Source organism: Larus michahellis, chromosome 4, assembly GCF_964199755.1.
Source record: "Larus michahellis chromosome 4, bLarMic1.1, whole genome shotgun sequence".
Taxonomy (NCBI): domain Eukaryota; kingdom Metazoa; phylum Chordata; class Aves; order Charadriiformes; family Laridae; genus Larus; species Larus michahellis.
The window spans coordinates 54,702,013-54,725,128 of NC_133899.1; the positions used below are offsets into that span (position 1 = coordinate 54,702,013).

General features: G+C 35.4%; 1 protein-coding gene across 3 annotated transcripts in view; it reads right to left on the minus strand.

Annotated features, from left to right (window-relative positions):
• PALS1 (protein associated with LIN7 1, MAGUK p55 family member) overlaps positions 1 to 23,116 on the minus strand; it is a 57,136-nt gene that overhangs the window by 8,108 nt on the left and 25,912 nt on the right. For all 3 annotated transcript variants that reach the window (XM_074584911.1, XM_074584909.1, XM_074584910.1), the window contains 9 exons: positions 20,144 to 20,657; positions 13,547 to 13,755; positions 7,354 to 7,431; positions 6,475 to 6,621; positions 5,706 to 5,867; positions 3,340 to 3,417; positions 2,246 to 2,429; positions 1,088 to 1,159; positions 537 to 608 (listed from right to left, as the gene is read on the minus strand). In XM_074584911.1, the coding sequence (XP_074441012.1) occupies positions 537 to 608; positions 1,088 to 1,159; positions 2,246 to 2,429; positions 3,340 to 3,417; positions 5,706 to 5,867; positions 6,475 to 6,621; positions 7,354 to 7,431; positions 13,547 to 13,755; positions 20,144 to 20,510 (1,369 nt within the window). In that variant the 5' untranslated portion in view covers positions 20,511 to 20,657. The remainder of the gene's footprint in view (positions 1 to 536; positions 609 to 1,087; positions 1,160 to 2,245; positions 2,430 to 3,339; positions 3,418 to 5,705; positions 5,868 to 6,474; positions 6,622 to 7,353; positions 7,432 to 13,546; positions 13,756 to 20,143; positions 20,658 to 23,116) is intronic.

Here is a 23,116-nt window from a genome sequence, read left to right on the forward strand (position 1 = left end):
CCCCCCAGGAGAAAGAAAACATGTTTCCACTTACTACTGATATGAGCAGTAGCATAAACTCAAGAAACAACTTTCTTGCAAAGAACAACTTTCTAGCACAAGAATAACACTTTATGTCCAACAACAACAAAAATCTCAAAGTACTTTTTAAGAATATAGTATAAATAGCCTAAAAACTCTCTGTGGAGAAAGTTTCCATTTACTAAACTTAATTATGCAGAGTGAGATGATATTACAAAACCATCATCAATTGGTTCATCATTGTAAATTATGAGTGCTTTCATGCCTAAAAAGCTATCTTTTTTTTTTACCCCTATCATCTGTTCTTTATTAAAGACACTAAACAACCCTACAAATTCTGCCACCATCTTTCAGTAAATGGCCTTACAAACCATACTACTGCTCCCAAACAGAACATTATCAGGCAGTATTTCTAACATCATATCCTGAATTTCAGCATTCTTTTCACAAGGCTATTTGTAGAATCTTTTGTAGTTGTTAATAAGTGCACACGCTATGCAAAAGATGTTTCTTACCATCATTTTTATTTGCATTGTATAAAACCTTTTTCCGTTTCTTTTTGTTTTTCTTCGCGCACCAGAGTTTTCCTAACCAAAATAAAAATTATCATAATCAAACACTGATACAATAAAAAAAACTTCCTATCCCACTCACTATCTGTATCTTTAAAGTGGAGAATTTATTCTGCAGTTTTGGAAAGGCATAATATTCTTAATTACATTACATCAGTTTGGTGTATTAAGCAAATGTTGCATGCCAAGGACTTCAACTGAGTCATGGCAGATAAAATTCTTTAAGAAAAAAGGGCCTTTCCAAATTCCCCTACACCATCCTAATTAGTTATTATTATTATTAGCACATAGTTATGAAAAAAACATGATTTATAGAACAAAGTGCTAAATTTAGACCATTATTTACATGAAGAATTTCAAAGAATTATCCCACTTGTCTTACAAAAAAAAGAAAAATTTTCTACAACACTACAATGACAAGGTTCCAGATATCACTAATTAGCACCTCTATAAGAGTTTTTATTTTTTTTCCCCTTGGAAAGCATATATCCAACCTGATTTTTCTGGTTCCTTGTCTTCTTCTATGGTTTGCTTCATTGCTTCTCTTTGTTGCTGAAAACTTTTTCCTAAATGCATAAAAAAAATTAGAAAGCCGTTAACATTTAAAAACCTTTTCCATACTTTTTTTGTAATGCTTACTTATTTTACTTTTTCCTAAGCTTTTACACCTCTGAAAGTTCTAGTAGAATACGACAGAAGAGAAACTTAAAAAGAGAAATTAAAATTTAAAAAGAGAAACTAAAATTGCTGTGAAGCTTGTTTACTGCTTTGAAAATATTTTCGTCAAGACAGACCTAAAGAACATTTGTACTACTCTGGACAATTTTGCCTGGAAAACTGAAACTACTGGAAAGACTATTTTTCCCCCACTATGATGATATGATTTTCTAATTCTTTTCGTATGTTGAATATGTTCTATTTATACTAAATCTTTTGAACTTCAGCTTGAAAAAGACTAGCCTATATTCAAATCAGCGTCCCTCTCAACTTACTCAGATGTCATAAAGTAACAGTGCTATATTTTATGGAATTTGAAAAAAATCTTTCTTTCACTGTGGTTTCCACTTTAATGGACTAGAGTGCAGGACATATTTCAATGCAAAAATTATATATGGACTTCAAAACCCTATTACTCAAAGGGTCACAAGAATTAAAGAGGAAGCATGACTGTTACAAGTAACTGAAGCTCTTTGCTAAGTGAAAACACGCAGAAAGGTTACCATGAAAAAGGTACATTTTTCAAATAGACTACTTGATGTAGTAAGAAACCTAACAGCTGCGCTCATCTCCAGAGAACAAGCAGGCTGATGTCCCACATTTCTGCTGTAGCCAGCCAGCAGAGGGAACTCTGAATACACAGAGTCCCCAGGGTGGGGGAATAAAGGAAGAGGAGAGTACCTCTTGAAAGATGAACTGCAGTGGAAGTGGTAGCTTTATTCTGTGTTTAACATCTATACATGGAGATACCTCTAAAAGGTCAACCTTCCAAGTGAAATAAATAACCAATAGTAGGTTCTGTTGCAAAAGGTTATAAGTTACAGATATTTAAGGTAACGGATATTTAAGGCTATATGAGCTCTTGAAAACCAGAATATTGTTCATGTAGCTATGGGAACGATTGGCTGTCAAGCTTTTTCTAGAGCTTTATTTACCAGGGATAAGGCCTGCCAGTGGCTGATTATCTTCATCTCCATCTCTGTAAGCCTGCCACCAGTTTGGATCTTCTTGGCTGATCACATGGAGTATATCTCCTTTTTGAAAAGACAGGCCTAACTCTCGGCAGGGGACGTAAGGGTCATCAGAGGGATCATAATCAAAATGTGCTTTCACATGTATCTGTGGAAGATCAAATGTAAAAACATAAGAAAAAAACCCCTCTAACTTCTGAAGAATTAAACCTCATCTTTCTGAGACTGCAGTGGAACTCCAATATATAAAAACTCCAAGACTCTATAAAATGGAAACTTTTTCTGGGGCATACAGGAGATAACGGAATGGAACCATTACCTGGTTTAGCAATGGAACAGACACAGTTGTGGTAGGCTGGAGGTGAGGGTCTGAATCTAACTCTTGTTAATTCTAAAGTATATGCAATTTCCTCCCCATTTTATGAGGCAAAACCCCCTGAGCTACTGATTTAAGTTCTTTGCATTCAAAAAGTATCAGGGATATTATGATTTGTTTAAAATACCCAATAAATACACAGATTGAAATCCATTTGTGGGCTTTTGGTGAAGCTTCACTTGTAAAATATTACACTTTGTCACCAACCATTAACGTTTTTGTTTGGCTGTGATATAAAGCGCATTCTTTCTTCAAACTGTTAAAGCTGTCTCAAGAAAAGTACGTTAGCTAAAAAGATAATGAACAAAGTTTCCAGGATACAAACTTTGCCTCCCAAATCATATTTGCAAGTTCCATCAACTTTTTTTTTTTTTTAAATAGAGAAATTGGGAATTTCAAAATAGAATTTCAGAAGCACAGGCAATTCTACTTTCATGATTTCTTACTATTTTAGAAATGGAGTTAAAAATCATACTAGCAGTTTCAATTTAACACCATACAATCATTTTCAACAATTAAATCAGGTGTTAGTCTGGTAACAATTAAACCAATTTAAACTATTAAGTTTTGAGTTTTGGTTTTGTTCCCCAATGTAAATGACCTACAGAAAAACTTGCTATGCCATTACTGGAAAAACAAGGCATATATCACCAAGCTCAACAACTTATGTAGAGCTACTTACAACTGTTTCCTTTGCAGGAGGTGGCTTGCTCTGCTGACTGGGAATCAATACAAAGGTCAGAGTACCATGCATGTCAGCCTGAGAGGAAGAACAGATTTTTCATATACAGTATCAAAATACAGCTCACAGTTCAGAATTTTAATAAATAACATATTTTAAATGCTTTAAAAATTCCCATAAAAGGCATCCCTAACAGCATATCATCTACCCCTTAACTGGTTTAAGAGACAAAGTACAGATACAGAAGCAGTGATTCAGTGGAAGGCTAGAAAGCCAAATGTTGATACTCAGATTTTAAAAGCCTAGCATTCTTTATTGTACATAAACTATTTCTATTTGAAATGGAGCAGCTGCAATTCTGTCAAGCAGAGACACAGAAGAAATAGAGAATAATATTCTATTCTCTTGTTCTGCTCAAAAATACCAACAAGTGGATCTATGCTGGGAAGAAAAAATATATAAAAAATTATTATTTTTCTAAAATTGCTTAAGTGGAACAGCGTTTTCAAATCTAAACATTTCTACTAAGATTTTTATGCTGTTAACACTGAAGTATACCAAACAGTGTTTAAAAATTTAATTAACATACTCAAATCTTGCATCTGTAAAGTACTTAGTATTAATATTGCAATCAGCACTACTAAGAAAGTAGAACATAAGTGTCCTGGCTTTAAAGAATTCTAATTTGTTTGCATACTCTTGTATGCAGAGTATATTTGCACACCTAATGAATTATCTAAATAAAATGCAAGTGCCACCCCATTAGAAGGGGGTCTCAGATCCTGTACATCGCTTCATCAACTGTAACACAATAGTTTAGGTTGCATAAAACCAAAGTGTATGCATGTATCTCAAAAAATTCAGACCTAAGGTTCAAAGAAAGTAAACATAACTGAGCATAACATGATTAGGCTGCAGGAAAGGCAAGCCCGCAATTTTCAGTCAGCGTGCATAGTTCCACAAGGAATGCATAGAATTTCACAGTGATCGTGTGAATAGTCTTGTCTGAAGTCATGCGCAGTTTATTATCAGTTGCTTAGCAAGTGGTGAGGCAATATGAAGGAAAGTAATTTCCTTCTTCTGTGCTCATTTTAAGTATTTTTTTGGGGTCTGAAGCATTGTAAAATTTCACTTTCATATTATAAAATACAAAAGACAACATAAATAATTAAAAATACTATTTTATATTAATGGATTTTTAAAATATATTTTAAAAATATGTAGTTTTTTAAATTTTTTCAGCAAGTAATTTGCTCTTACATATTGTGGTTTTACATCTTTTATTCTTTAACTGCAAGTTGCAGGAGCTGCTAAAGAACAGAGCAAGCTCTCTGCAGAGAACTAAAGTGACAGGGTTGAATTATCTGTCAAGCATCTGTAAAACACTTTTCAGAAGCATAGGACTTGGCTAATTACAGCTTTTTTTAAAAAAATACAAATGGCAATGGAGACAATTACAGGGCGTGAAGAATCTCATACCTCTGATCCAAAACACATGGAGATTGAAGGCTTTTCAAATAACTATAAGAATCTTTTTAAATTGCTTTAAAAAAAAAAACCAAACAACCCAAGACCTCACGCATTTCTACCTCTACTTCCCTCCACTTGACCTCATTCCATGCATTAGCTGAAAATTTTTAACAGCAAATTTCAGAAAAAAATCCAACTAAAGGTGGAAATTGTTCATTAAAATCTACAGTCTTACTGTAGCATGAGACAACTTCATCTATGGATACTGCTGCCTATTCTTCCTACAATAATGCAACCTACAGCAGAACCCAGGTCTTTGTCCTAATTTTGATATGTCTATAGAGCATAGATCTACTAAATATATTTCTCTCCCCTCCCCCCCAAGATGCTATAAGTGCTAGTGGATATTTCCAATGTTTTGTATCAAAGTTATAAAAATGAACTTTTTAAAAAGTTATCATTTTCATCTGTTTTTACTTTGACCAAATGCTCTTGCCTGCTCTAATGACGAAAATTAACTCCATCCCAGCCAGACACTACCACAATCACACATTCCTAATTCAGACTCAACCAGACAAAGATGAAAAATCGTGGCTTTTCAGAGCTAAACAAAATTTTTCTGAGAAATCATTAAAAGCAAGTCTCAAGATGATAGCTTAACTCTTCCACCTTTGTAGGCTTCATTTTTCCACATAAGTGCCATTAAACTCATTACTGTCATACTATGCATCAGAAAGAAAACTTGACGTGGCCCTCCACACAAAAACTAGCTATAAGAATGAAAATACTTTTAAAACTAATGCTAAACATGAGTACAAATGACAAGCAGAGCCAACAGGCTTCAGTCTTATGAAATGAGTGTTTTTTGCAGGGAAAACAAGAAGTGTCCAACTCACCAACAAGTCAAAAACTTCATTAACATCTTTTCCACGAATCTCAATGCCATTAATTTCCAGAACTTCGTCTCCTTCATGTAACAGCCCACTCTTCTCTGCGGCACCTCCTTTCACTATTCGACTAATGATAACAGAATCCATTTCATTGCGAACAGTAGCACCCTGTGTAGTAGCAACACATTCTGAATTTATTATATATATGAAACTCAAAGACATCTATTGTATATATTCCAAGTCAGTGCAGAAACACTTCTCTGTTGAAAGAGAACGCAAGTAACAGCTCAGATGCACACACCCAATGCTCCAGTTTAAAAAAACCCACCATTTAATTCTTCAATCTTTAGTGCAGCTTGAAGAAATTGAATAGCTCCATGAAGATTCACAATTTTTTAAAAAAAATGTTTTTCTAAGGAAATGCTAATTTGAAAGAGGCAAAATAGAAGAGAGTTGCAAAAAAACCCTCCAAAAACCATGGCTGTCATAAGGCTATAAGCTCCCCTGCAGCAAAGCTTGGGATAGTGACTTTTGTCAGGAAGTCCTGTCCAAACCCAAGTTGACAGAAGTTGTCTAGATTCTAAATGGTAGTACAGCTACTGATATATGAAGATACACACAAGTTTATCACTATGACTATTTCTTATTTTGGAGGGAGGCAGAGTGTTTACAATTTAAACATGACCACCACATTCAAATTCCCAAATTTTCACAGCAATCTGCAAAGGACAAAAAAGCTTACCTCCTTTACATATAACTGCATATCAGTACTTACCAATGGAATATCCCGAGCTTTTTCAATGCGAACTATTTTAACTGTCTCCCCTCCATAAACGCCAACATTCTCATAAATTTTTTCATCCGTCACGGACTCTGGTTGCATTTCTTGTTCTGCAACTTTATCATGAGCCAGTAAAAGTGCCTAGTGTTAACAAAACCAGTTCCGTTACAGAAAATTTCACAGTTTCCATGTATACAAAATAGTAGAGTTCAATGAAATTGTGCAATTTGAATAGTCTTTGCAAGTTAGAGAATATTGCAAACTGACTTAACCAATTAAAAAAAAATATACATATCACACCTATGTAGTGTCTACCGTTACATACTTTCCAAAACTTTCCTTTCAAATTGGAAAAGAATATAAAAGCAATTTTGAACACACAACTGCAACTGTACTTACAGCCACTCCTTCTTAAAAAAAAAAAAGAACAGGCATTGGTTTACTATGTATGTGACTGAGCAGTGAAAACTATTCATGGATTTACAACATCCCTACAGGACAAAATTTCCTTTATGCACCCTACGGTAAGCACGAAACAGCTGTCAAACAAGAAAACATAGATAAGCAAAGCAGCTCTTGCGTTGGCCTGACCCTCTTGATCTGCTTATTGTTTACCTGCAAATTACCCTGTAACACATGTAGAATGTAGCAAGGGCTGAATGCAATCATGCACTACACTTGATTAGAAGTTTCCATTAGTTGCTGTAAATCGGAAACTCCTCATCCTGGAAAAATATTAAGAGATCTGCACAGAGTTCAAGCATAAAAATCCATCCTTGCCCAATCAGCCCAAGATATTTGCAAAAAATAAGTTACAATGAAAACAGCACCAAGAAATAAATCTATTAGATTAGAAGTTCCATTTTGTTTTACCTGCATATGGGGGGCATTCAGCAAAGCATTAAGCTCCTGACCATCCTTGTGGTGACTGGGTTTCAAAACACTTTGTACCTAAAAAGAAATCCAAGAATAAAACTCTGATCTATCCAGTGATTTATCAATCCATGCTCCGCTACTCAAGCACAGACCCCTAGCTGCAATTATTCATTTTACTGAAAGTATGTCCATGTAATTGTGACAGTGATTGAACTTGATCTGGTACACATTAAGAAAACATGCAATGAGACCACAGGACTGCTCTGGCATATCTTGCCTCAGTAACTGTCTACCAAATCTAAGCTGGTACCCAATGCATCACAGAGATTAGTCAACACCAGAGACTAGCAATGAGCTCAGCTACCACAAAGATGCACACAAAAAAGTTTTAATCTCTAGAAAGGAACATGATAGTGAAATCAGACACAGTGAAGTCTACTACGTGAATATGCTGGGTCTTTTAAAATTGACTCGTTTCTCATCAACGTGACTAGCCTCCTTTTTCCTTAAAAGCAGATGGTTTATTTTTACCCAAACTATTTCCACCAACAGCAAAATCAAAGATTCCAAGACAGGTTTTGCAATGCATCCTGGAGCCCCTGCCTCAAAAAGTATATGAGCCAAAACTTCAAAAGGCCCCAGGAAACCAGGTTTCTTTGGCTGGTTCCAAAATAATCCACATTAACACAAGAATAGTTTTTGCTCAAGCAGCTCCAGTTGCCTGAAAAGTTTTGCCACCTCATACAATTACCAAATATACATGCCTTGACATAATTTCTTGCAAATACCAGAAAATCCAGGTATGCTTATAGAGAAATCCAGGAACAGGGAAGTCACTCTTACCCAAAGGTGAGGCTGAAGATACTTTCCATAGCCATTATCCTCTGGCCTAATCTGATCAAAGGCACAAATGATTCAGAGACATCAAGAGTAGATTATACATATCAGAACAGCAGCTTTCAGTGGGATGAAAAAGATTTTTTTTCAAGAGCTTTTTACTCTTAAGGTTGAGGTAATGTTGCATCACAGAATCAAGAAGCCACAAGTTCCAAAGTGAAAATAATTAAGCTTCTTGTGAGATCTAACAATATCAAAAGGTCTGAAGAGCCTCTATCCTAGGAGCAATTATCTACAGAAATGCTAACAGCTCTCTTGGATGCTACCAGATGACAGTACTGAAAACACTAACATAATTTTAAATTCTAGCACAAGCTACTAAATGAAACATTCCCATGGAGCAAGATCCCTACATTGCCAACAAAACACTGTCGCATTGAACTAGTTCCTGTGCTTAGCAACAGGCCTAGCACAACCTCCAAAAGCCTTTCTTTTGACATCCCTAGAACACGCCTCATGGTGAGCAAACCTAGTCTAGCTTAGAAAAGTCAAACAAGAAGCCAGATTTAGATATTTTTTTTAACAGATTTCTTTGAAACCCTAGAGGAAAGAAAGAATTCAGCTTCATATAGGCCTGACCTCAGTCATAGTTCTGAACTGTCCAGGAAGCTATCATCCCTTGCTTAGCCTGAATTTTGGGATGCCATATAGCAGACAGAGCACTGTAAAGGATATATTTCACTAACAAATTTTCCTGAGTTGAAAGAAGAGATACTTCTCTACAAAAGACTTTCTCATAGAGGCTTATTTAAGGTCTCTAACTTTCAAGGGACTTTCAGTTCCTTTCTTGAAGAAGCTACAAGAAGCTTTAAACCTTTATTTATCCAATCTTTATGACCCTTTTACAGGAAAACCTACTCAGAAAGCAACTTAGAAGTCCTGCAAGCAAGACAACCTTTTGAACACAAGCTCAGAGGCTGGGGATTTGACAGGGGAAAAGAAAGCAACTAGGCCCAGTCATTCTGTGTGCGGTGAATGTCCTTCATTACAGTTGAATTTCTACTTTGAATAATTCAGTTATTCTTTAATAGCTCCTCCCCCCGCCTTTTAAGAAACAGATACATTTATTATTTGCTTAGTTAATGAAGCACTAGGAAAGCTTCAGGCTGCTATATACACCACGTATTACACCAGCACTGCCACATGCCAGATTCCTTTGTTACTCACGGTGATGAATCCCACAGTTTTATCAGATGAAGAAATCTGAACGTAGGCTGTCATTCCAGAAGTGGCACACTACAGACAGCATAGGCAATCCACACTAAATATGTGGCAACGATAGTATTTTCTTAACTCTTCATCCTAGTTTTTATTGTTAATTATTATTTTATTTTATTGTTAATTTTTAATTATGTTAACTTCAGTTCAAGTAGCCCCTAAATAGCTATCAATTTGGTTTCGCTGTATACGCTACAATTTGGAGGCATGTACTGTGGAGGCACACATTGGAGTGATATTAGACATTCAGAATTTAACCACACTTGCAAAATCCTGTTGTTGTTTACTCTCAGGTAAGCAGGGTTGTCAGAGGGAATATACTTACACATAAGGCACTTATACTAGAAGTCACAAGCTTCCAGTGCATCCTCTCAGAAGTAGTGACCTAGTTCTAATTTCCTGCACTTGCTGAAGTGAACAATAGCAAGTCTGAAACTTTTAGAAACATAGTCTATGTAAATTGAGCCTATTATTCATATATATTTGATAGCAAGAACATCTAAAGGTATTTGATATGTGCTATTACAAGCCAAAAATTACAAACTGTCTTGAATGCTGCATCAAATATTCTTACAAGGTCAAGATTCAGACCATGTTCCCATAATCCTTGCCCCCACCTTGGTTAAGTTTAAATGGATTTAAAATCAATTTAATTACACTTGATGTTTACTGGCTATTTTTATTTAAGACTTGGAGTACACCACATTACATGGAGATTATCTCCCTAAAATAAATTCCTTAAGCTCAAATGCTTCATTCCACCTTTTAAATTCAATTACAGATTTTTTTTTTTTTTTAAAAAAAAGAAAAAAATCTTGAGTTCTTAGTGCCTGGTTATCAGAATCTGTGGGAAAAGTATACTACTGATTTTAAAAATTCCCTGAAGAAGTTAAAAATGTACCATTCCACTCAGGTACTGTTAATGGTTAAGAAAATTCAAAAATCAAAAAGTTTTCACTACACACTGTTCATACACATTATGTTTTATAAAAGCAAATCATCAATTAAAGAATAAATGAAAACAGATTTCTTAAGTTCAGCATAACAAACGATAATTCTCCCCAAACACACCTCCAAAAGTGTAGTTTAATTTAATATTAATTTTTTTTTTTTTAAAGGGAGGAGGTTTCATGTTGCAATATGAAATTGTGTTACAAACTGTCTTTTTTCTTAGAGCTACTGAAGCATGAGCTCTCGAACAGGTTCTTTTGCACACCATAAAGCCTCAGACAAAACAGATGTCTGTAGCTTTAAATTAGCACATGCACTGCAAAACAGTTTCAGAGTTGTACACTGTCATTGATGACCTGTGCACTAAAATATGCACATTAGCACAACCTGCCATTTAAAATTAATGTTATACATGTATCTGCTATTTTTCTTTCTTGTAATGTCATGTGGCTTTTATCATCAAGATATTATCAGTATCTTAAATAGAGGCTTTTCCAAGTGTCTTTGCAAAAACACCCAGAAGTAAATGAACCGCTTTCTGGGGGAGCTTGCTATGCCTATGTTTAGGGATAGAAAAAGCTAAAGACACAACCAAAAGTCACACTACAAGAAAAAAGCTGGGCATGCAAGATAGGTACTTTGCCAGGGTAAAAAAAAAAAAAAAAAACAAAACAAAACCAAACCAACAACCAAACAAAACAAAAAAACCAAAACCCCACCATACAAAACAAAAACATCGAAAAGCCAAAACAACTTTTTCTAAAGCAGAAATCATTTCCTCCCATACTGCTACCATAATACAGAAGTCTATCCAAAAGAAATAAAGGATCCGAAAAATAAGCATAAAGTCTTCTATTCAGGTAACACTAGGAAGTACAGAATGACGTGAATGGAGGCCTCAAAGGGGTTCCTCTTGAGACACTTCTGTCAGTCACAGAAATATTTGTCCTGAATTTCTGGCTCAATCATTTCAGGATGCTATTTAACATATTGCAAAACACAAGTCACATAAATACACCAGGAGCTGAATCACCGAGAAACTAGATTACATCTAAAATTGGGAACAGACATATGCAATATATTGACTTTTCAGGAATTTCAAGGCTGGACAAGACAGATACAGGAGAGGAAAAAAATCAAAATGAGTGCAGGAATGTTTGCCTTTTATGTAACAGTCTTCTGGGTGATGACAAAATTCCATTGGTTTAAAAGTTTCAGATTAAATAAATATTTTCTTTATGCTTAACCTCCTTCATGGATTGCTAAGAGACACAAAACTGGCTTTGCACCACCTTCTGATTTTAGGATTTACCAAATCACCTGAAAAAAAGAGAGGGATGTCTTGGGAAGGTGAGGGGTAGGGGAGATGGGGAGGAACATAAAAATTTGAAAACAGAACTAAAATTTTCCTAGGCATATTTTCTTCTTTGGAACTTCTATTAAGCAGCAACTAAAAGGACATAATATCCACAAAAGGGGAAAAACCAGCTTTCTTAAGAAATAAATCTGTAATGTCCTATATTATAAATGGACATGCAAAAACTGACTTGTATCTGAATGAAGTCCCAAACTAGGCCTGTGTAAAGTGGGTGTTTGGACAAATAGTTTACAAACAGAAGTTAAGTGAAAGGGTTCCTTCAGACTCACAGACATCGAAGAAGCCTAGTGAGGATCCTATAGCAGCCTACAGGCTGATGAATAAGCCAGAGGGAAGCTCATATATAAAACAGTCCCACCTGGTTTTAGCACAACCTTACTGACAAACCTAAACAGGAAAATCCTGAGCTGCAGTTTAATCAGCACACTGCGCCTTTAGGTAACATTTAAATGACATCCCTCAAGAATCAGTAGTTTCTTCTGCAGAAGAACTTCAAGCTTGCTACAATCCTGTTTATCTTGACTTACAAGGTTAAAGTCTAGAAAAAGGAAGGGGAGTGGAAATAGCTGTTGAAAAAAAAAAATTGCTTCAGGCAGAATGAAAACCAGATACTAAAAAAAAAAAATAATCTTGCTGCAACACTGAAATTGGAGGGATGTGCCTTTGAGCAGCTGGAGAATATCTATATACTGGCTCAGGTACTCCAACTGGTGTACCCGGGCCAGGTTTGAACAGATAAGTTTGGTTCACCGGGTGCGGAATGCTAGAACATTTACTCAGCCTCTGTATCTGGGCTTTGCTTAACGCTACACTGCTACTCTTGCACTGATACTGCTATTCAAGCTAGCTAGTTTAAAGTTAACAAATGTATACCCGTATAAGGTATAGCCACATTTCACTGCAATATATACATGCACCAGGACACGGAAAATGAAGATAAAGTTATTGAGCAACCCCTCAGAGGGTCTTAGCTGCATCCAGCCGCATGTGGAAACTCATTCTGTTCACAGCAACTCTGTATCTGAGTTTTCTCTGCATTACTACTAATGCTTATACAGCTATTGTATACAGGTATTGTCCATCTATATTCAAGTGAATGAGCCTCAAAGAAAGTAGTTACCCTGGCTGAAACAGTAAAAAAGTATTTCCGTTAAGATCTGATTGAAAGGATTAAAGTTAAAAAGTATACTTTAATCATTTCTAAAAGACGTATCAGATCTTATAAAAGAGCTGTCATCTGTCAAGACAAAAGTTGTTATCTGACCATCGCAGCAGTAATTAAAAAAACAAAATTAATTATTAAGGGATCTGTTGCTCACTTTAAAGCAGAATGCTTGTTTCCATCATGACTGTATTTTCAGAGATGACCCTCAATTTAAGAGGGATAGTTCAACTCGGAGTAAAGTCACAATAATAGAGAACTGTAATTCAATTCCTGAATGCTTGGAATAAAGAATAACGAAGGTTAAGAGTCAGATTTTCATAACCACTCCCTTTTCCTATGTTTAAACATAGTGCCTTTTCTGTTACTTATCTATCCATGCTAAAAAGGGAGTTCTTATCCCCAAAATATTTTTCTGGTTACTGTTTGGAAATCTGGAAAAACCGGACACAGCAATCAGTGACTATTATAATCCCTTTCATATTCAACATTCAGTAACTCAGACAAGCTTGGCAACTACATATTTCAACAACAGCTATGATTATAGGTTTCATATATATCACAGAGATGCATACTGTACATACCTCTTGTGCTAGTTCTTGTGCATTGGAGATGAGAGGATATGGAGGGCTGGCTTTGTTCATGTGCACTGTAACAGCATTGTGTATCTTAAATGCATTCTGAAAATCAGTATTTTGAACAAGCTGTAAAATGAGAGAGATATCCTCTTGGCTCTGAGGGTCTATCAAAACATGCTGGATATGCTTAAGAGAAGTTAACAGTTCTTCCACTTCTAGGTAGGAAATAACAAAATACAAATAAGGTATGAGTTAAAAAGATTCGTAAATAAGTAATGTTTATATTAAGATTTTTACAAAAAATTTTTTTGCTCTTCAGTTTTTAATCAGAAATGATGTATGCAAATGTATTAGTTATCCATTATTCACTCTGACTTTTACTAGCAGAACATATCTGAATCAAAAAAAGGACCCCAAGTCAGTAAAAGGAGAAATTAAAAAGCTGATACACTATTTAAATTTAAATTCCTACTGCAGGAGCAATTCTTCTCTGAAAGAAATCACCAATATGTAAAAGAGCCAGTAATTACAGCTCATGTACAGCTAAATGGGAGAAAGGGACAGTTTTGAAATATGAAAATAACTCCTTTGCTAAACTAATGTTGATGCACTGAATATTCACTGTTACTTTGATACATCTTCCCATGCCTATCTGCCACATATGTTAGATTTATACCTCTCTCAACTAAATATTGCTTACTTATAGAATGAGACAAAATATCAGCTTTAAGTGTTAGATACCTTCATTTATTCATTATGAGCTAACTGATAGCATTCCGATTTTAATGTTATTTAAGACATCAGCTAAGTTGCATTTTTAACATGAAAAAAAATCACAGTAGATACAGATCACTAACACAGATACATTCTGTCAAAAAGTTTCCATCACCTATTTTTAACCTCAAATTCACCAGTACACCAAACACAGTGCTAGACGCAAACTTGTTAAGCACAGCATTAAGTTGGTTGATAAATGGGCACATGAAATCCATAAAGTCTAACAAAATATGTATTTCAAACAAGTTCAATGGCTTCAATTTCGGACAAAGCATACCTACATCTATGTTTTCAATTTTGAGTTTGCAAGTCAATCTTCTGTATAATACAGGGACACAAACAATCCAGAGCCACTACTCTTGTACTTTGCTATCTGCAGAACAATAAAAAAACCCCTCCAAAACCATTCCACACATGCTAAAAACATCCTACCCACCAAAGGTCAAGGGGTTCTTCCTGTAGCCACCAAGGAAACAAAGGACAGCAGTACAAAAGCTGCACAGAAAGCGCAGATACCGGCTGTGCAGGATATTCCACAGGTGAAATCCAGTACAGCTCACAACACTAATTAAGGCGGCCAATGTCTCACTAGGGAACTGTATACAAAATATAATGCCTATCACACAGGGGAAATGCCATTTGGAGAGAAGGCTTAAGAACACTCTACAAGCAAGAACATTCGCTAAATAGGATGATGGCAGCTGGCAAATTTCTATAGTGGAGTATGCAGACTACCAAAGCATCTCAGCGACTGGTTCTCCTGAGTCTGTGGAAGTGCACTATTTTCAAGCATGAAAAAAAAAAACCAACAGTGAAAAAGAGTCAGATGTTACTGTAAAGTTCCTACTAATACCTGTTCAGCTAAAAAAAAAAACCCTACACCAACCGAAAATTCTCTTATTTGTTACTGTTACCATATTCAAAGAACAGTGAAGCATTAAAGAAGAACCTAACTTCTAATATTTACTAGGCATAACTTATTTTATTCAATTATTTCAGAATTGTCTATCCTCCCCTTATATATTTAAGAATTCAAATACATACACGTACATTCCTTTCTAATACATATTCTATATAGATATATATACATATAGGAAGATAGAAATCTATATCTAAAACAAAAAGATAAAAACATGTACTCTTTCTAGACACCTCTACATATTCTCTGTTCTGCACTTTGGTAGTTCCTTCTATGTCACCCTTTCTTACAAACTACCACAGTAATCTCCTCCTGGTATAACTCCCTTCTACTCTGAATCTTCATCTTCATCTGTGCTGGAAATAAAAGACCTATACCAAATGCGAACCATGAAACAGCAAACAAATATGTCCCTCACCACAATTCTAAAAGAGAAATAATGCTTGAAAGGAGTGAAATTAAATATTCCCACAAAGCTAGCAATCCATTTCTCAGTCACTTGTTTAATTAAAAAAAACCATACACACAAAACCACATAGAAATCTGGCTTTACTCATGTCTCACTCTCTCTCTAGGTTCCTGTTTCTGAATTCTAAATCACAGATAGATTTTGGTGAGGATTTTTTCCGCTTAGTTTTGGATGTTTGTTGTTTTGGGTTTTCTTAAAGAAATGCCAGCTAACAAAAGACTCCATCTCTAAACATTTCCTATTGAAAGGGTTGTCTTGAGAAAAAAAAGTTCAGTAAAAGACTAACATCTGTATTTACTCACAGAAAAATGTCAGGGTTCTTTTGCAGAACAAGTCCATTTTTTAATCGCAGATCAATTAGCAATCGACTATAATTTTTTTTTTTTTAAGTCTTCTTTTTCAGGAAGTGTTGCAGTCTTTTTTCCATTAGGCTATGAAATGGCTGGAATGTGACTGAGCACTGTGCGATATACGCATTAATCAAAAGACTGCCGGGGCAAAAGTATGCAACTGCGGGGGAGGACCCATGGTCACAGCTTAACATGTTAGATTAGAAAAAGAAGAAGAGAAACTAGTTGCTGTTTATCAACTTAAACAAAAAGTTACAAACAGCAGACTTAAGAGATATAATTTGCTTTATTATATGTCAGCACCAATATCTTAATTCCCAAGTGTTTTTATAGATCTCTAGAGTACTCTATGTGCTGGTATTAGCACTCTAATGCTCCATATATTACTTGAATCACAGGGCTAAGAAAAGTATTGTTTTATCCAAAACTATATCTAAAAGTTTATTTATATTTATAAAGTATTTATAAAAGTTAAAGTTTTGCCCAAGGTATAAAAACAAAAAAATAGGCAGCTTTTCCCCCCCCAAAAATAAAAATAAATCACTGTAGCCACAAAAGGTTTACTTACACGAACTGTCAGTTACTCATTTAACTGAATTAACTAAATTAACTCAACGAACTGTAGCAAACAAAACATTTTCTGCATTTCATAAAAGTATACTGCTGTGAAAAAGCCAATTAAATGCTTATATGCACATGTTCTAGGTGCGCAGAAAGTTATTTCCATTAAGACAGCTGTCTAAATCATGTGCTGTTTTGATAACAAACATGCCCTTTAAAATTGTTTTGACTAAGTGTCCTGGTTTATTTTTATAAATAAAAGCCAATTTTTCTAATCTAGTCTGCTTTTTTTTTTTTAAGATGAAAAGATAAAAGGCTTGGCGAAGATCTGCCAAATTTAACTTTGGCACTTTTGAAATATTTTCAAAACTAAAAATACAGACAAAAAGGTCAATATTCTTATTTAAAGCACATATCTTTAGTAGAGGCTCTACGGATTAACACACACAAAAACCCACCCCACAAAAAAAGCAAAATTAAAATAACTTTTTTTTTTTTTTTAAAAGACTGAAGAGCAGTTCAACATCTCTATAATTCACTAGCACCTGCCCAGGTTTATTCAGGGTTCTCCTAACAAAGCTTAGGGATTTGTGAAAGTGACTAAGCACTCTTACCTGGACAGCAAACGTGGAAAGATGGGAAGAGTGAGAGGCAGTGTAGATCAGAAATTCAGTATAACCAAATAAGACAAACTGCAAAAAATTTCACATACTAGCAGTTACATTTTGGACAATGTCACAGGCTAGCAAGTTTCTTGGAGACCAAAAAGTTGTGTAAGTTTTAAAAAAATCTGGCCTCTCCAATTCAGGTATACAATAAAAAAGCAGAAGTATTAACGATAACGGACTCAAATCCTCTCTATGAAACCATATTATTTCGTATGTGTATATATAGAGAGGCATAAGGCAACATACCTAACCCTGATACTAATCAGGGACCGCTTTCAGAATAAAAAAAAATTTATTCTTTTGAAATTCAGCAGAAGTGTCAGATGTTAGAACGATTAATCCAGAAACTGGAAAAAAGGATATGCTTAATAGTGGAGGAAAACTTTGGAAGAGGCCAAGTTGCTGCAGAAGCACTTTGTTAATTTGAAAATTATGACTTAGTTTTTGACAGCACCAATGACTGAACTGAGATTCTTTATGGACTATATAGGTTAAAAGATCACAGCATTTCATTTAGAACTTTTTTTAAAGTTTGCAACAACTCAACACCATGGCTGAATATAATTGAAAGTACCACTCCAACAGGATTATAAATCCTTTCTTCTTAAATCTACCTAATCCAAATTGTTACTATAATTCTGTCTAGCAAAGAAGTAATGGCAGTATGTTTGTATGCCTGTCAGTATTATGTTATGACTTCTCTAATTGAAACAGATGCCTGTGATGCCCTAACTCAGCTCTCTGGTGCATATACAGATATATCATTATTTAGTCTACTTCTATCTCCTAAAGCTTCTTGCCTTTCTAGCTCAAAGAACAGACGATATTCACTCAGCAAGCTAGTCAATACTTCTGCTCTATGCACATACTTTTAAGCCTTATTTACTGCAATTCGGAGTAGAGAAAGACATCATTAGTTTCTGATTTTCATGGTATTCAAACACTGAGGGGAATAGCTTTAGTTAAATCATGCAATTTACTACTGTGTTTTTACGGAAATATGCTGACAGCAGAACAATGATAAGACCCAAGCTTCAATTACAAAAGTGAAGAGGAGTTTGTCCTTGTGGACAAACTCATCTAGTCATTTTCCTTCAAGATGCATCTTATACCATATATTGCTATTTCCTAATCTGTCTCCTTCCACATACACACCTCTATATTCTTGTCTCCAGTGTTTGGTGCTTTTCTTCTTACATCAAGTATTTACCCAATCCTAGCTTCCATTCACACTGATTTCCACCATTCTCTTCTTGCTGAGCCAAACCTACTTCCTTCCTTCCGGTTTTCCACAAATACTGTCTGTCTCTGACAATCTCTCAGCTTCACCCACAGCCTGTACCCGTTTCATCCCCACACAGAGATTTTCAAAATGCCTTTTGTCATCGCAGTAGTTTCTCCACCATTGCCTCTCCTGATCAAACAGCTTCAGTCTATCCTAGCTCCTTACTGGTCCTCAAGCTTGCCAGACCCGTTTTTCATTCCTACCAGCTTCCATACCTAGCTTCTTTGCCCATTGGTTTCCACCTAGCCCTCCCTCTTAGTTCTCAGCATCTCTGGCATGAAACCTAGCCTCAGCTTTCTAATTCCAAGCCACTCTTTCCTCCCTTCCATAGTTCCAATTTCCCATTCCTTGTGTAGTCAGTTTTCAGAGCTTTTAGCCACTGTGGCTAAGCAAGTCCCAACAGAAGTCACTTCTACTGTTTGACGTCAATCTTTGCATCTTCTGCTTTGTGTTCCCTCCAAGAAGAGAATTTCACAATCAAATACCTAACACTTAATGAAGTTAAATATAGAATCTGCTTCTTACAAGGAGATCTCTTGTACAGAAGCCAACAAGTCCTGAACTAAAACAAGGTACACCTGCCTTATTCATAACTGACAATACAATAAGGATTACCAGAGGTTAGGGGATAGAGCCGTGTCTTTAGCAGAAATGTTGCTCGGGCACACAAATATTAAACACGAAGAAAAAAAAAAATTCGCAATTCAATAGCTGTTTTTCACTCTGTATTCTCAACTACCAGCCAATAGGGAAGAATAGCAAGAATCTTTACTGCAGTGCAAAAAAAGGCACCTTTTTAAAGCAGTCTGTATCTTTGAGCAGGTATAAGTCTGGAAATCTGAACTGAACTCCTACAAATTCCCAGTGCCTCTTTTTCACTCCAGTGACACACCACATTTTAGATAAATAGATACTTATGTTTTAGAAAGAAAGGTTAGGAACTTTTTCTGCACAAGCACAGTTAAACCAGTGACAGCTATGAAATTAAGAATTTTAGAATCTGTTTCTTCGAAGATTACAAATATTATATTTTCATCAACGTCTAAGTGCCAAGGTAAGCAGATTTTTGCTATCAATGCAGATTTCACTACAAGCTTTAAGAGAAAATGTAAATTATATTAGGTGACAATTGACAATGCAAGACAGACAGAATAATAAACCACCAACATGCTTCTCTTAAAATATTAAAAAAACCTTGTGTTTTGATTTTAAATGACAGTAAGTGTTTATTCACGGCTTATTCTGGTCTGTGCTTCATCAACCATAATAAAATTGGGTATTACTTGCATGGTTTTCTCCAGCCTGAATAGGATGGAGACATCCACTGAATTCATTAGTTATCTACAGGGTAGATAATTGTTCCCCAAAGGGATCAATTTTGAAAAGCCACTTGCTGAGGTACGTAGCCCGATGCTTGACTAATAAAAAACCCCAAACCACCACAAATCCAAAGGACTAGAAGACTTTAAATCTGTATAGGAAGAATTAGCTAAATTAGGTTTTCAGGAGCCTCAAAGAACATTAATATCAACTAATTATTTTCTCCATTAGTCTATTCATTGCATTTTACCTACCTAGTGTCTTCACAGTATAATGAGGACTCTCTAAAACAATTCCTTCCTCTGTGTCAAATATTGGATTATCTATTCCAGTTTTAGGAGGAATTTGTGCTAATTTCTTTAGCCTCATGGAAGCAGTAAGGTCCAGTTCTTGTTTCTTTCCCTCTTCTTCCCGTCTGCGCCTTATATCCTCTTGCTGTTGACGGATTCGCTCAAGTTGAGCGCTCCGCCGCATGGGCATCATCCTAGAGCCCAAATCCCCAGGGCAATCAACAGCCATTTCTCTGTGCTTCTGAGGTTCCTCAGAAGATGCAAGATCCACATTTTTTGCTTCACTGTCAGAATCTTCTGTGATGTGTCCATTCATATGAGAAGTTGTCATGATTATTTGTAATTATGCTTATTCTCTTCAAACAGAAATGCTGATATTAGGCCAGTTTTTGTTATGATGTTGCGTAAAATCCATTATAACTTCAAAAATATTTCCTTTCCATCACAAGATAGTTGAAGAAACATCCAGGAAGAAAACCTAATGAAAGATATAAAAAAAAAAAAGCTAGTGAATAACTGCATTAATAAGAAAACACCTAAGACAGTTCTCCTGGTCCCCAGGCATCAGAAAAATAGAACTTTTGCCCCACATTTACACAGTGCTTCTTCCCCTACTAAGAACTACAGAACCCTCACAAATCTGTTTCACACGTTTTAGTAAACTTCAAGTGCCAACAATAGAAAAAGAGTACTGTCCAAACTAGTGCTGAAGTCTCTTACATTTACTGGTCAAAGCAGTGGAAATTCTGCACTAAACACACACAATTGCAAACCAGCAGTTTTCTTGAAAGTTCCCACTCAATTGTAACTTATCCTTTCATTCTTAAGAAGTCCAACATCCTTATAATCCTATAAATACTAAATATGAATAACCTGTTATAAACAGCATGTTCACAAGAAGTTTAATAACTTAAACACAGGTAAAGATATTTGCATTTATTATTCATAAGTTGAGGCATTTTTATGTAAAACTTGCTTCACAAGTTTAGAGAAGACAGGTCTGGCATAGAGTTTTTCCAAAAGATAACCATCTAAAGCAGTCTGGCACTGCACTTACACAATTCCAAGTAGGGATAAAGTCCTAGGATAAGGGTTGGACAGTTCTGGTTAGCAGCTACCCTTATTATTTCCTATAGGTATGCATTATAGCAGAAAGGACTAAATAAAAGAGTAAAAATCCTTGTGTGGGCGTACACAGGTATAGATTTGACGGAGAACAATCATTCATTTCCACAGTCAAGTAGTGATATTCCACTATACTCATTACACATTAATCTGTCTTCTCATTCCTGATGATTCAGTCTAAAGAACTTAAGTGTCCTGATAAATATAACCACTTGGCTTTTAAATATAATACACATAACAATGTGTTTTATACCACATTGTACTTCTGTATCACAAAGCCAACGATACGTTATCTTCAATATGTCCAATCAAAAGGTCATAAAATTAGTAATTATGTACAGTATTACCAATACACTTAATTTTTCAAGTTCCTTTTAATATTTTTTTTAATTTAGTAGAAGGAAATACTAGAAGATATCTCAAAGTTTTATTATAGACTGGAAGAAACAAGATTAAAAAAACCAAACAACCAATGTTCTTAAACGAAATGTTTATGTTTGGAGTAGGAAGGTAAGGGTGCTTATGTTGTAATTAAGTTGAAAATTAAATATCAATAGTACTGTTTTGGAAGAACAGCAACAGAAACTCCTACACAAGTTTCTGCCAGCTTGCAATTCTAAATAAGTACAGCTTTTCTTTTTCATAAGGAGCAGTATACATACAGCAACACCAAACAAATTTTCTTCACTTGTTTCCTGTCTAGCCACTACTACCAGTTATTACCAAAATCTTCCAAGAAGTAAATATTAAAGCATTTCTATGGTAGTAAAAAGTGGGGGGTTTGCCTTTAAAAGATACTTAATTGCACTGCACTGATATGTAAAGATTATTTCAATGCTCAACATTCCCACATTCAGAAAAAATTCAGGCAACAAAAAAAGCCCAAAGTCTGCACAGTAGTGGGGCTAGCACTGCAAGTACCACACAATTAATTGGTGTTGTAAAACTTAGTTAGTGCCCAACTTAAAAAGAACAGCTTTTCAAAGAATAAAGTCACATAAAGTTAGCATTCAGACAGGGTTATACCGTATCAAAAAGTGGTCTCTCAAATTCAGAGGAAGGCAGATAACAATTTAGCAAAACGATTTTTGCTCAGGCGGCCACATCTCCCATTCTGTAAAGGCAGATTCACTGTACAGAAATACCAATCCCATAATAAGGAAGACTCATTGGGTACAATAAAATTGCAAAGAACACTAATTTAACTGTGGGTGCAATATAATTCAAATTCTCTTTCATCTGCATCATACTGGCCATAGTTTGTCTGAAGACTGAGCCTTCTGAAAGTTACATTCATCTATTTTCCACTCTGACAAGCTGAAAGAAAACTCGCATTCCTCAGTCCATATGGTACAACTAAAAGGTGTCGAAAAAATGTGAGGGAATGAATAATATCCATTTACTCAGCACTAAACAAGTCAAAAACACTATCTGAGGATATGCAAGTAGTAAAATGCAACTTTAAAGATACCATCGTAACACTCAACCATGTGTAAGCACTGAAGACCAGAGAAATAAATATATAGTCTGAGGTAAATATTAGTAATAGGCAACCATTAGTAACATTGCTTACATTTTCAGTATAAGCTCCATGCAAGATGCAAAGGGCATATAAATTCTTGGAACAGAGTAAGAAAGACATTTAAGTGACCTGTGATAATAGCTGCTCACTTTCAGCATTTGAGATCTGAGTTAAGTCAGTTAAGAAAGAAACAAAAGTTACAAGAAATTAGAGTTGTCCTGCAGTCACACCTTAATAGCAATATTCAGAAAAATAGCGTTAAAATTTAAGAGATTTTTTAGGAGAAGTTT